This window comes from Hemitrygon akajei, chromosome 11 (genome assembly GCF_048418815.1).
Source record: "Hemitrygon akajei chromosome 11, sHemAka1.3, whole genome shotgun sequence".
Lineage (NCBI taxonomy): Eukaryota > Metazoa > Chordata > Chondrichthyes > Myliobatiformes > Dasyatidae > Hemitrygon > Hemitrygon akajei.
This window is the reverse complement of record NC_133134.1, coordinates 21009707-21025372: the sequence shown is the minus strand read 5'-3', so window position 1 is coordinate 21025372 and position 15666 is coordinate 21009707. Positions and strand designations below refer to the sequence as shown.

At 37.9% G+C, this 15666-nt stretch overlaps 1 protein-coding gene across 4 annotated transcripts in view; it reads left to right on the top strand.

Moving 5' to 3' along the window:
* Nucleotides 1-15220, top strand: part of LOC140735372 (Golgi apparatus membrane protein TVP23 homolog A-like) — a 36837-nt gene extending 21617 nt beyond the window's left edge. For 3 of the 4 annotated variants that reach the window (XM_073060351.1, XM_073060350.1, XM_073060347.1), the window contains 3 exons: nt 1017-1148; nt 6173-6301; nt 14939-15220. In XM_073060351.1, coding sequence (XP_072916452.1) covers nt 1017-1148; nt 6173-6301; nt 14939-14983 — 306 coding nt within the window. In that variant the 3' untranslated portion in view covers nt 14984-15220. Of the gene's footprint in view, nt 1-1016; nt 1149-6172; nt 6302-11325; nt 11360-14938 lie in introns of all 4 variants that reach the window. The other variant, XM_073060349.1, reaches the window with a different exon arrangement.
* Nucleotides 15221-15666: the final 446 nt, after the last annotated feature.

The window sequence follows — 15666 nt, the reverse complement described above, 5'->3', positions numbered from 1 at the left end:
GATTTTAAATTTCCATTTCATATTGTGCAATAAATTTCTGGATTCCTTTTTACCAGGAAAATGTGTCAGTTGTGTTCAAATCACTTAACGAGAGCAGAGGGAAATACTGTTCACTCATTTATACTTTGAAGAGCTTTTACTTGTAAAAAAAATCTCCATATGTCAGTTCAGAGTTGAGGTGATGTTTGACAGAGTTATAGCTAATGCTGTTTAAAACTATAGAGGCCGTGACCATAACATTTTTGTATGTTTCCCTCTTGTATATTCCCTTCAGTCACCTTGTAGATCTGGATATGCACTTGATTGCCACTTTATTAGGTACCTCCTATACCTAATTAAGTGGCCACTGTACTTTTGAGATCTGCTGCTGCTGTAGCCCATCCACTTCAAGGTTTGACGTGTACATTCAGGGATGCTCTTCTGCACACCGCTGTGGTAACACATGGTTATTTGAGTTACTGATGCCTTGCTGTCAACTTGAACAAGACCGGCCCATTCTCCCTAACCTCTCTTATTAACAAGGTGTTTTCATTTACATAACTATCACTCACTGCATGCTTTTTATTATATTGCACCATTCTCTGTAAACTCTAGAGACTCTCACACAAAATACTGAAGGAACTCAGCAGGCCAGGCAGCATCTATGGAAATGAATAAACAGTTGCCGTTTTAGGCTCTGGATTTCCAGCATCTGTAGAATCTTTTGTGTTTATGAAACTCAAGAAACTGTTGTGTGTGAAAATCTTAGAACAGCAGTTTTTGAGATACTGAAATGTGATAATCATGGCCATGTTTTCAAATAAAACAAAAAAAATTATATCCCATATACTGCATATTATTACATCAACAAAATGCATTCTCAGTCCTTTCTCCCCCCAATCCATGATCTTCATTTCAATAAAATCTTAACCATTATTTTTCCTGCTATTTCTCATACTCCCCTCATTCTTTCATGTTTTTTTGTTTGAATAATTAAATTCTAATTAAGGGCATGTTGTCTTTCTGTTTACTCACAGACTACCGCAAAGAATAGAGCTACATCAACAGAGGCAGAGGCTCAGATCTTCTGGCTTGGACTAATTGTCTGTCCTCTGATTTGGACGGTGTTTCTTTTTACTACTTTGTTTTCCTTGAAGCTGAAGTGGCTGGTAAGAATTATTAAATAGGAATACAGTATGAAATTAAGACTTATTTAAAGAATGATCTAGTGCTTTCCCGGGTATATGATGAATAAACTCCCGTCGGGCTTCCAGCCGGGTACAAATATAGATTTTAACCAATGTTTCAATTACAAACTCTGCCATCTTCATCAGGGATGATGAGTGGGCATATCTAGTCCGGTGGTATTTAGACCTTTGTTGTCCATCCCCCCCAATTGGTTAGTCCTCATCCAATCAGGTTCCCGCTGTCCCACCTTGTTTACAAACAAGCTCCAGTTCTTACTTGGAGCGAGACCTTCGTCTTTGTTAAAATTCTTTTCCTCTAGTTTTATTTCAATGGCTTCCATCACCAGGCAGTCGCAAAAGCTATTGGTGTGCTACAGTAGTTTTGTGCCGTCAAAGTCAATGGCCATTGCAAATGCAGTGTAAACAAGGTGAGACAGTGGAAACCTGATTAGATGTGGACTAACCAATCAGAAGGGACAGACGACTTGAGTCTAAATTCCACCAGATTAGACATGCCCAGGCAACATCTCTGATGAAGATGGCTGAGTTTGTCATCGAAATGTTGGGTAAAATTGATACTAGTACCGGCTGGAAACCCAACAAGAGTTTATTAGTCATTTCTTATTTAGTCGGCTAAAAGAAGTTGTTACTATCTTTGTCTTCAAGGAGGATCATTCCTTTGAATTTAGTCAGGCCTGGTTGCTACTAATGCCTGCATATGTTTAGTGGTCAAATGGTTTTGAGGTTCCCCCCCCTGCTCTTCCCAGTCTTTAGTTGGTCTCAAGCCAATGCTAATTGTGTCTGTTCAGGCAGAATGGGCTAAAATTATGAATTTAAGGGTACTCGGGCTTTGAGCAACCTTGTATTGTCCAGTGCTTGTCACACTAGTTATATTCTATTTGGGATATCAACATGAGATGTAATCTTCTGGGCTTTGAAATTATTGTTACTCATCCAGAAATAGAGCAGATATCTTGAAGTGACATCAAAGGATTGGAGGCAAACCAGAAATTATATCCCATATACTGCATATTATTAGATCAATAAAAGGCATTGTCAGTCCTTTCTCCCTCCAACCCATGATCTTCATTTCAATAAAATCTTAACCATTATTTTTCCTGCTATTTCTCATACTCCCCTCATTCTTTCATGTTTTTTTGTTTGAATCATTAAATTCTAATTAAGGGCATGTTGTCTTTCTGTTTACTCACAGGCTTTCTTTGCCCATGGTAGTTATGTCTACTGTTGCCTCTAGGCTGCTAGGCTTGATACTATACTTTTGGATTTTTAATTAATGGATGTTTACAGGCTTCAATTAAATCCTAAGCAGGAACTCTGAGGAAAATACAAAATTCGTATACTGTAAATATTCATCTTTTATCAAATCTGCAACACTTTTATAGAAACATAGAAGACCTACAGCACAATACAGGCCCTTCAGCCCATAAAGCTGTGCCGAATATGTCTTTACCTTAGAAATTACCTAGGTTACCCATAGCCCTCTATTTTCTAAGCTCCACGTACCAATCCAGGAGTCTCTTAAACGACCCTATCATATCCGCCTCCACCACCGTTGCCGGCAGCCCAATCCACATACTCACCACTCTCTGAGTAAAAAACTTACCCCTGACATCTCCTCTGTACCTACTCCCCAGCACCTTAAAACTCTGCCCTCTTGTGCTAGCTATTTCAGCCCTGGGAAAAAGCCTCTGACTATCCACACGATCAATGCCTCTCATCATCTTGTACGCCTCTCATCATCTTGTACACCTCTATCAGGTCACCTCTCATCTTCCGTCGCTCCAAGGAGAAAAGGCCGAGTTCACTCAACCTATTCTCATAAGGCTTGCTCCCCAACCCAGGCAACGTCCTTGTACATCTCCTCTGCACCCTTTCTATGGCTTCCACATCCTTCCTGTAGTGAGGCAACAAGAACTGAGCACAGTACTCCAAGTGGGGTCTGACCAGGGTCCTATATAGTTGTAACATTAGCTCTCAGCACTTAAACTGAATCCCATGGTTGATGAAGGCCAATGCACCATATGCCTTCTTAACCACAGAGTCAAACTGCACAGCAGCTTTGAGTGTCCTATGGACTTGGACCCCAAGATCCCTCTGATCCTCCACCCTGCCAAGAGTCTTACCATAAATACTATATTCTGCCATCATATTTGACCTACCAGAATGAACCATTTCACACTTATCTGGGTTGAAATCCATCTGCCCTTCTCAGCTCAGTTTTTGCATCCTTTCAATGTCCCGCTGTAACCTTTGACAGCCCTCCACACTATCCACAACACCCCCAACCTTTGTGTCATCAGCAAATTTACTAACCCATTTCTCCACTTCCTCATCCAGATTATTTATAAAAATCACGAAGAGAAGGGGTCCCAGAACAGATCCCTGAGACACTCCACTGGTCACCGACCTCCATACAGAATATGACACGTCTACACCCACTCCTTGCCTTCTGTGGGCAAGCCAATTCTGGATCCACAAAACAATGTCCTCTTGGATCCCATGCCCCCTTACTTTCTCAATAAGCCTTGCATGGGGTACCTTATCAAATGCCTTGCTGAAATCCATATACACTACATCTACTGCTCTACCTTCATCAGTGTGCTTAGTCACATCCTCAAAAAATTTAATCAGGCTCATAAGGCAAGACCTACCTTTGACAAAGCCGTGCTGACTATTTCTAATCATATTATGCCTCTCCTAATGTTCATAAATCCTGCCTCTCAGGAACTTCTCCATCAACTTACCAACCACTGAAGTAAGACTCACTGGTCTATAATTTCCTTGGCTATCTCTACTCCCTTTCTTGAATAATGGAACAACATCTGCAACCCTCCAATCCTCCAGAACCTCTCCTGTCCCCATTGATGATGCAAAGTTCATCGCCAGAGGCTCATCAATCTCCTCCCTCACCTCCCGCAGTAGCCTGGGGTACATCTCATATGGTCCCGGTGACTTATTCAACTTGATGCTTTCCAAAAGCTCTAGCACATCCGCTTTCTTAATATCTACAAGCTCAAGCTTTTCAGTTTAAATAATAAAACTTTGAACATCTGTTTAGAAAATTCATATATTAAAATTGTGTTAATTTATTTCATTAACCAGTTATTTTTCTTCAAAAAATTGTTTTCAGAATGTGGATAATGTACTGTATATTGTCAGTGAATGAATCCAATTTAATTATGAATATTTGATTGATTTTTTCAAGAATGATAATCATCAAAAGAAACTACTAAAAATGAACCAAGCATAAAACTGAATAATTCAAGACTTGTAGATGTACCAAATGGATTAACATCAATATTTGTCGCACTTGATTGGCATATGGGAATGGGCTAGCCATCTGGCAAAGTCTATCTCCTTACCGTTAAAATTTACTTATTTTATTCTTTCTGGTGACTTGGGGAGCACCCCTTCACAGACCTGTTCTAAGTACTCTGGAAGTAGTCAGAATGCTTGATGTCATCTTCAGTATGACAATACACTTGGAAGGCTTCAAAATGCTTTACAACTATTGAATTATTTTGAAATGTAATCACTGCTATATTGTACATTTACTGTCAGTAAATTTGCAGACAAAGTTCCGAGCAATATGATCAGAAAAAGCATTTAAATTACATCAGCTGAAGAGCAGAAATTGGGCTTCATGTTGGAGTGAACTCTGTGCACATTTGTGAAGTGTCATGGGATCTTTCACACTCCTCTAGGGCAGATGGGTTGCTAGTTTAAATTCTTCTCTAGATGGTTGCCTCTTTGACAGTGCACCACTGTATATATTATTAACAATTACTATTATACCCCCAAACATCATCGGAGCCCTAGCACCCTCTAGCAACTAGGACATTTTAAACAGTTTACACAGCATTGTTGTGTAATTGTTACCTTATTATCCTCATGAAAGTTATGTTAACTATTGTCTCTGGCTGCTTGGCTCGATGCTGTCCTTTTGGATTGTTAAGTAATGATTATAAGTCCTAAGCAGGTGCTCTTACAAGCTGTTTGAATTCTATATTTTAAGTTTTCATATATTTAAGAGTTTTTAATGTGGGGAATTAAATAGACTTATTGGTATCTTCTCACCTGGCCTTTCCTGTGTTATAGTCAGTGTGGTTTTTGGTTCCAAAAAAGATCATTCATTATCCATTGCACTTCAAAAAAAAAGACTTGACTAAATGCTTGAATCTTCCTTTATAATGTAGTTCAGAAATAATTTATTTTTGATTCTATGATTGCTATGAATTTAAAATATTCAAAAAGGGAACCTTATAAGTATAATTATCAAGTTAATTTTCTTATGCTAAACACCAAGATTTTAGTGGGTGGCACGGTAGCATCGCAGTTAGTGCAGTCACTTTGCAGTGCCAGTGATTGGAAAATTGAGTTTGATTTCCACCACTGTCAATAAAGGAGCTTGTACATTTTTCCAGTGACTGTTTGGGTTTCCTCCTAAATTGCAAAGATATACAGTTAGGGTTAGTGAATTGTGGGCAGGCTATATTACTGCCTGACGTGTAGTAACACTTGCAGGCTACCACCACCACAATCTTTGGACTGTGTTGGCCGTTGACATAAAGACTACACATTACATTTATTTTTTGACATACACATGTCAAATAAAGATAATCTTTTTCTCTATACAGTATGTTGGTATTGCAAAGAAAATATAGTACTGCCTTTTGAGTTTTAACAGTTTTGTTCATTGAATATGATCAAATAATTTAATAATTGCCATCAAACTTGCAACACACTAGGAAAATAGCATCCACTGTAACTCTTTAATTCCAGATTTTTGAATAGCAGGTCATGACATTGTTAGAAGTTTCAGTTAAGAAAATAATTTTAGGAAAGTACAGTGTTGTATCACATTTGTGTGGTTCCGGAAATGGATTATTGCTATTAAGTGAATTCATGTTTTTTTATGAATGTGTCTGCTTATTCTGAATTAGCTTACACATTTATCTTTATCCACTAATTTACTTGTCTTGCAGGCTTTGGTAATAGCAGGACTTTCCTTGCAAGCAGCTAATCTGTATGGATATATCCGCTGCAAACTTGGAGGCACCAAGAATATCACAAGAGCCGCATCAACATATCTAGGCCAACAACTCTTCCAGAGGGTAAGGCTGAGAGCAAGTACAGCAAAACAAACAGTATTTACTTGGAAGAAAATTGTTTACATAAAGTACTTTCAAAATATGAAACTTTAAAATAAATAATATGCAGAAAGCAATTGTGTAAAGTTGTAATCACTTTTGTCGTAAGAGTTGTAGGGCTAAATAATATCAGATCTATTTGCATTTTTATTCTGTGATTGAATAGAGCCTCCTTTGGGGAAATAAGTATTTCTCCCGTTGGAATTTTGACCAAATGAATTACGTTGATCTGAAGACAAAATACTTAAATGCAGGGAGCTCAGTTCCAATCTATAGATGTAGTTGCGTTCATTTATATATGTGTGCAAGTTACATTTGACAAGAAGTTATGAGTTTAGATTGTCATTCATGTGGGAGACAATGTTGGAGGAATGTTGTGTAACCTAACTGAACGAGGGGTCACAATTTAAGGATAAAGGGGAAGCCTTTTAGGACCGAGATGAGGAAAAACTTCTTCACACAGAGTGGTGAATCTGTGGAATTCTCTGCCACAGGAAACAGTTGAGGCCAGTTCATTGGCTATATTTAAGAGGAAGTTAGATATGGCCCTTGTGGCTGAAGGGATCAGGGGGTATGGAGAGAAAGCAGGTACAGGGTTCTGAGTTGGATGATCAGCCATGATCATACTGAATGGCGGTGCAGGCTCGAAGGGCTGAATGGCCTACTCCTGCACCTATTTTCTATGTTTCTAACTGCAAGCTCAATGAGATGTAATTCTCTTCTGTTTAGTAATGCGCTGGGGGGAAATCATCCTCTTTGCCCACAAGAAAATGAATCTCACGGTTGTATATGGTGACATATATGTACTTTGATAATAAATTTACTTTGAACTTTCTTTTGGGAAACAGGATTATTTAAGGCACAATCAATGTGCTAATTGTAGTGAAAGTCATTATCTCTTTTAATGGCACTGCTTTGCTCAGTTTTTAACAGTGCAAGTAGATTTTTGTGATCACTTTCTAGGTTAAATTTTTAGCAAATTCCTGACTAAATATGCTTATTTATGTAAGTATCAAGAACCATTTCCAGAGATACCTTGTACTTGGACGGTTTCCTGAACAAAGCTAAAATAGAGATACAAGATAATTTTAGTTAATAATGCTCATCTGCAGTTTCTCAGTATGATTTTATAAACTCCAAAGACACCAGTCTACATAGCAAGTTTCGAGACTACATGTCTATTCAGCAGGAGTAGTTTGTTCACAGGAATACCGTAGTGCTGTTATTTTTTAGATAGTCTCTTGGCGAATTTGGAGTACAGTACAGGTGTTTATAGAAAACTCTGTTGAACAAATGGGCTGCTTTGATCTGACTTCCCCATCCATGTTCATACGTGGCTTTACATAAAATTTTCAACCAACTCCCATCAAAAATATTATTAGTGATGTCCATAAATCAGTGCTTACTAGCTGCCTGGGCTGAAGAACTTGTAAAGAATTGATTAATCATTAATTAATATTCAAAATCATCCAACTTTGAAGGAAGTTGAGAATGAAGAGGTGTGAGCTCAAAAGCAGGGATAAAGAAATAGCTTAAAATGTAAAATTAACTAGCACTTGCACTTGAATACATTGTTACTTTGGAATTTGCAGTGCAGCTACTAATATTTCTTATTACTTATATATTACTTGCATTTATTTTCTCAAAGGTTGAGGAAATTTGACAAATCGATGAAGCCAAAGTAGTAATTTGAACAGGATTGTAAGCATTTGAGTTATCTAATAATAATAAAATTAGCTTTTATTTCTATTTAAATCTAACACCTTTTACATATCATGACATCATTTGGGCACCACAGTAGTGTAGCAGTTAGCATGTTATCCCACCACCAAGCACATCTTCCCCTGCCCTTTCTGCTTTCCGCAGGGATTGCTCTTTACACAACTCCCTTGTCCATTTGTCCCCCATCCCTTCCCATCGATCTCCTTCCTGACACTTATCCTTGTAAGCGGAACAAGTGCTACACCTGCCCTTACACTTCCTCCCTCACCACCATTTGGGGCCCTAGACAGTCCTTACAGGTGAGACGACACTTCACCTGTGAGTCGGCTGGTGTGATGTACTGTGTCCGGTGCTCCCTTCTATATATTGGTGAGACCCAACGCAGACTGAGAGACCGTTTCGCTGAACACCTACGCTCGGTCCGCCAGAGAAGGCAGGATTTCCCAGTGGCCACATATTTTAATTCCACGTCCTGTTCCCATTCTGATATGTCTATCCGTGGCCGCCTCTACTGTCAAGATGAAGCCACTCTCTGGAGGAACACCACCTTAAATTCCGTCTGGGTAACCTCCAACCTGATGGCATGAACATCGATTTCTCTAACTTCCGTTAATGCCCCTCCTCGCCTTCTTACCCCATCCCTTATTTATTTATCCCCCCCTCTTTTTTTGTTCTCTCTCTGCTCCTCTCACAATCACTCTTTGCCTGTTCTCCATCTCCCTCTGGTGTTCCTCTCCCCCTTGTTTCTCCCTAGGCCTCCTGTCCCATAATCCTTTCCCTTCTCCAGCTCTGTATCCCTTTTGCCAATCACCTTTCCAGCTCCTAGCTTCATTCATCCACCCCCCCCCCCCCCCCGCGTCTTCTCCTATCATTTCGGATTTCCCCCTCCCCCTCCTACTTTTAAATCTCTTACTATCTTTTCTTTCAGTTAGTCCTGACGAAGGGTCTCGGCCCAAAACGTCGACTGTGCTTCTTCCTATAGATGCTGCCTGGCCTGCTGTGTTCCACCAGCATTTTGTGTGTGTTGCTTGAATTTGCAGATTTCCTCGTGTTTGCTCTTGCAGCTTGGGGTGATCCACAGTTGGAGTTCAGTTCTGATGTTGTCTGTAGAGCTTGTATGTTCTCTCTGCAACCACGTGGGTTTCCTCTGGATGCTCCTGTTTCCTCCCATAGTCCAAAAGTTAATTGGTCATTGTAAATAGTCCTGTGATTAGGCTGGTGTTAAATAGTTTGTTTGTTGCTTGGAGGGCTGGAAGGGCCTGTTCTGCATTATATCTAATTTTTTTTTAAAAATCACAATCATAATTTAAACTAGAAATACCTTTTAAAAGTTTGTATTTACCAAAGTGTGAATTGTGAATACTTAGAGTGAATTTTACAGTACATAGGTAGATTTTTCAATTAAAAATTTTCAGCTTTTGGCATTATTGATCAGAAGAGTAAGTGGAAATTTGCATTGGATTCTTGATCAGGACTTGCATTTCAGTAAATAAATAAATCTGCTTGTTTGTAACCAATGCATGAACAATGATGCTTTTGTATATAATACCCAGCATTTTCCACTTCTACCCATGACAGGTTTCCTTTGTTCACTCGGTAAAAGTTGGATATTCGAGGTTGGTAACTGGTGATCTGGAAATCAAAATCAGCTTAAAAACTCTGGTAGTTTACAACCACTTTAAACTCTTAAGCCTTGATAGCTGAGGAAAAAAATCCAGGTATATTTAGGTTATTTCAACATAAGAAACTCACAATGGTATCAGGAATAGAGAAAGAATAATAACCTACAAATGTGTCAAATATCTCAGTGAAAAGCAAATAAGAAAGTTTCAGGGACAATTGGCGAATGGCTATGCAGAGTATCATTGAGGTTGTTAACTTTTGTGAGAGACAGCAGTTTCTAGGCAAAATGTGTTGTATCAGAAGAGGTCACTCCGATTTCCAAACACCACTATTTGAATGAATTTAAGAATTGTGTACACGTGTGTGCATGTACTTGATTGAGAAGCTGTACTGGGGGGACGTTAACCCATCAGATCATCATCACAGACATGATGCAAGCAGATCTCAAGCCACGCTACTATGGACATAGATCTTGGCTTAATAATTTAGGAATTTCATGTGCTTTGTTGAGTAAAGATGGAATCCAAAAGAATAACTGGGAATTTCTTGAGAAAATGTAGAAAAAGGGGTACCATGGTAGCGTAGCAGTTAGCATGACATTATTCGAGCTCGGGGCATTCTGAAGTTCAAAGTTCAATTCTGGCACCATTCTGTAAGGAGTTTGTATGTTCCCCCATGGAATGCATGAGTTTTCCCAAGGTGCTGCGATTTCCTCCCACGGTCCAATGAAGTAGCAGCTGGTTGGTTAATTGGTCATTGTAAATTGTCCTATGATTAGGTTAGGGTTAATCAGGTTTGTCAGGGGTTGCTGGGGCAACGTGTCTCTAAGGGCCACAAGGGCCTACTCCGTGCTGTATTGCTAAATAAAATCAGAGCTCTGATTTTCTCATCTGCAGTACTCATTATGGGCATCTATCCCAGGATTTCCTCAACTTGCACATGTGTAATTACAGGCTGCAGAATTGCTGCCTGTCTCTTGTGGTTGTTACCTTCAAATATTTAGAAAAGTTGAAATAAATGTTATATTTGTTCGGTTACTAGTAGTATTTAGATGTATAAAAAGTATTTTGCATAGTAATTTTATGCACATTAAACCTGGGTAAGAATGAATGAAGAGAACAGTTATAAAGAAAATTCTATTGCCATATGGAAAGAAATTAATTAAAATAATTAAAGAAAAATTAAGAGGTTCTCATAAGGGGTAAGCCCCTTCTATCTTGTGCAGAGACTGTTGGTTGGTACTAAATGGGTGACAGAAGTTCCAGTATGGTTGGTGGAGGTCTATACTCATGGTAAGTTGTCATCAACAATCATAATGATGATGACAAAAAAAGATTCCCTGATCAATGTCTGAAATGGGTATATAGCCTGTCATATACTGGGGAATGCCAGACATACACTGGCATTAATAATGCCCCTATATAATTGCAGGCTGCCATCAGATAATAAGCTTGTGAATTGTTCTTAGATGGTGAAGCTTTTCATGTCAGTGTTGGGTTTCTGTTGTGGTTCTCCATGTTTTATATTGGTTTGAATTCTTACAAAAATCATTGCCCTTTAAAAGCATGACAGAGGGCATTAAAATCAGTATATGATTTTGATTTGTTTGGTTTTAATCTCTAACTCCTGGTCATCTGTTACAGTCGGACATCATATTTGGAGAGCTGTAAACTACAGGTAATGCAGCTGATAGTGTCCATGTTGCCCTCTCCCAGTGTTGTTAATAGGGAAAAGGAAGCTGAGCCCGATGAACAATTAAGTGTGGCATTAACTGAATTTTCTTTGCTGACTGGTTAATTTTCAATGTGAAGAGAGTAGAAAGACATGCCTTGTACTTTGAGAAATATCATTTGAATGTTAAAAATTCAATTAATTTCAGAAGAAATATAAAAAATAATATTTTAAGACATTTTATACTGCTGTGAATACCGGTATTTTAATAAAATCAAGAGCTGTAGGGAGTTTCATGTTAACAATCAAAAACTGTATCTTAAAATCTTTAAATAGAAGGCATTTAGTCAAAGCAGTATGTTTTTAAGGAGTGTCTTGAAGAAGATTGAGTGGATGGGATGATATGGGGGGGGGGGGGTGTGATAGAATTCTTAAGAGCTGTAGGTAGAAGAGGAACACAACAAGCATTGTTGATAGAAATGCTGAATTCTTAACAGGACTGTAAAGCTGGTGAAGGGAAGAAATTTCAAGAGTTCTCAGAACAATTTAAGGGGATGTAGGATGATGAGTGAATCATATGGTATAAATTGGGTTCAAGCAGCTTTGAATAGCTGAATTGTATGGAGTTTAAAGATGGCCAGTATATAGTCTTGAGGCAGGAAACCATGATGATGTCAAACATTTAGCATTGTCAGATGTGGCACAACAGGAGAAATGGACTTGGATTTCTGTGGTGGTAACATCCTCAAAGACTTGGAAGGGTAGTTTGTGCAAGGAAGTCAAAAATGTCTAATTCTAAAGGAAGAATGATTCAGATCAAAACAAAACTTGAGCTCTGAACATATTGCATTACTTGAGTAATGTTTTAAATTTGCATTTATAATTATTGTTAGAAATTCAAGTACCGGAATGACTAATGTCCTTGCAGTCATTTTTGTCTTCTAATGAATTTTTTTTGCATTTTAAATAACGCCATCCTACCACTGATGTTAAGGTAAGGAACAATCATGTGAAGTCAAGATCTCAGTTGAACAGTTAGTGGGATGACATCTTTCAGACCATCCCGGGATGGATGTAAGATCTCAAAATTCAAACAGTAGGAGAGTTTTCACTATTCTGGCAATAATTACAGTTCATCTATCACCTAATAATATAATTACCACACAGTTTGTTAGGCCCTGGACAGATAAGCAGCTGTACTATCTACATCTAAATCACCCTGAGTTCCAACCCTACTTCACTCAAAAGTTCCTGCTCCAGGACTGGCATGAGATTTTCCTTCACACAGAATATGAATGAAAATGTATTAAAAATCATTGTGGGTGTATGGTGCTGTGAATCTTTTGGCAGCCAGTGAATTTCTGGCCTAATATTATTCTCGTAGATTATTTCATGTTATCAACTGCACTTCTTTCCCAAAATTTTGAAGGGATATGTTTACACAGTCTATTTGTGATCTCAGTTTCATGATAAACATGCTAATAGATATTTTGAACTGGACCTTATTCATCAATTCGTTTTTCACTGGGCATTGCAATGAAAGTATCAGGCAACAGTTTAATACCAGCTAAGCTGTTTCTACTCACCCTGCTTAATTCAATCTGTTTAGAGAAACCTAACTGACTGGATTTCATCCTTTCATTTATCATAACTACGGTATTAGTTATGTTTCCTTTAATTCTCTTTCTTGGGTTTAAGAACGTGCTTTAGATTCAGTTTTGCTTCTTTTAAATCAGCGATATGCAGGTTGTAGATGGATACAATTCTGAAATGTTCAGATTATTAACAGGAACCTCTTATCCAATAACGAGTGTGTTTCAGATGTATTCTGTGCGGCAAATTAATTTTAGTGAAAGATTAATTTACACGGATTCACAAAGCTTACTCTGTGCTCAATTTGAGCACAACTGTATATTAATCGTGGTCTTGTATACTCTCAATAGCCCTGCAGCTTGTATATCTCTCCAGTTTCTCCTTATTTCAACTTGTCATGGAAGATGATTAAACATCTTTTAGAAATAATTGAATAGAGTGCAATTCATAACTTTTAAATTAGTGTGAGTCTGTGTTCTCACAGGTCTGTTCTCTATAATATTTGCATTTGTAGCTAAATTCTTCGCATGCAGAACTTCAAGTAATTTTGGTCCAAAGTCCATTGTGCCATGTGGTAAAATTAAAGTATCTAGTTGTTTTGGTTCATTTTTAATTACACACTAAACCCTGTTATTTATTTTAGATTAATTTAATTTCAGTAAGTACAAACCTTAACCACATTTCTTCTGTTTAATGAATCTTATTAACTTCAATCTTTAAAATGCCATTTGCCTTCCCTCAAGTTCATCCAAAACAGTTTCAGTATGCAAACCAGTTTCAAAGACTGTTGGCAGTCAGTAACATCCTTAAATTTATGCTATGAAGGGTGATGGTATGATTAAAGTGGGAACCAGATGACTGAAGTAGCAGGTGGCTTTTGTATGGTGAGCGAAGAGACATGATGATGAGTAGAAATTGCTTAAGATTCGGGGACCAGAATGAAAAGATAGTCTAAGTATTAAGAATTGAAGGAAATGCATTAGCTGTGTGTATTCAAGGGTGAAGTGTTAGTAGTTTCTCCCCATTCAACATGCATGTTTGTGGTGAAGTGGCACTGGTAACCTGTTCCACATTATTTATAAAAATGTAAAGATACTGATTCCTGGCCTAAGCAATCCAAATGGTTATTGTGACAGAGTCTTTGTTTCCAAAACTATTTACTTACTTGGCTCTTTGAAGGCATTCTTGGCTCAACAATGATATTCATTTTATTTCTGTCCATACCTTGGAAGGAAGGAAGGAAGACAGGGAGGGGGGGAGGGAGAGGGGGAGAGAGAGAGAGGGGGACCCCTTTACAAAGGCACAGCATTTCTATGAAACCTTTCTTAAGCCAAAATGGCGTAAAGTGAAGAACCATTAATTTATATGGGAAAATTTTTCGTAAAAGCAAAGTGGCATAAAGTGAACATTCATAAAGCGGGGGGACACCTGTGTGTATATGTATTTGTATTTTATATATATATATAAAAAAGCTTTTACTGGATGACAAATATTATCCAATGCAGTTGGCCAGATGATTGAAAGAGAGCTAAATTGACCACGGACCATCTACCATTTCCTCTAATTTTGAACACCCACCATTGTTGCCTCCCTGTGTGAAGAATCTCAAGTCACCAAAACAAAGCACTTTGTAAAATTATGCAAATATGTGAGTACATTCTCAAAATCCTTGATAGATCCTCAAATACACAACATTAAAAATGGGCCAAATCATACTGGCAGTGACTCTTGCCCAAGGGACGCTGAGCGATAAATGTTGGTGCATTTGTCACTTTGTGGCAATGCTGGTCTCTACCAGCATTCCCCATGTTCTTCACCATTCCAAACCAACACCTTTCTGGAAAAAAAAACTAACAATTCATTTTGAGTGTGAATTCCTGACTAAAATGAAGAACAAAATCTGCTTTCAATTCTTAGAACTTCAGGTGCTCATTAAGTATCTTGCAAATGCCTAGTTATTATTACTGAGATTTCTTTTTTTCCTCCTCCCAGACATCTTGGAACACCAGCAATGAGAAAAGAAAATACTTCAGTTAAGTTTGTCGGTGGTGAAGGTCTGCAAGTATTGCTTCAACCAAGTGGATTTACTTTTAATCAGCTGCCATTACATATATTGTGAATAGAACTGTAATCGGTGGATGTCATTAATATAGATGTCAGATCAAGATAGTTTAATTATGTTATAAATTTTGGAAAATATTTTGTTCTGAAAGTGCAGTGCCTTGCTTACAGTTGAAGTTAACAAATACACTAATAAATTAATCCTTTACATGATATTGCTTAATCTTGTATAATTCAAACTTGTCATTTGCACACTTGTACTCGAAGATATTGAAATTTTATAAGCATCCACAATATTTTTTCAAGCACAGTTCCAAACCTCACCATTCTTTCAATGAGGAAACAAAAATACATCAATTTCCTTTAAGTTCTATCCAAAACCCTACATCTGTTCCATTGTTACTGTTAAGTAGAAAAGACATTCCCTTATAGTAGCCACTCAGTTTCATGCACCTTAACCTTCATATTATCTACATGCTTAAGATCTAATTCAACATGAGATCAAAGGAAAAAACACCTGAAATTGCGTGTGACATGGGGAACAATGGCGATCTCCATCTGGTAGTAATTTGGGTTTGATGTTGAACATTTAAAAATGCACTTATGTAACACTTGAAAACTAACATTCCAGTTATACAATAAGCCAGATTTTCAATATT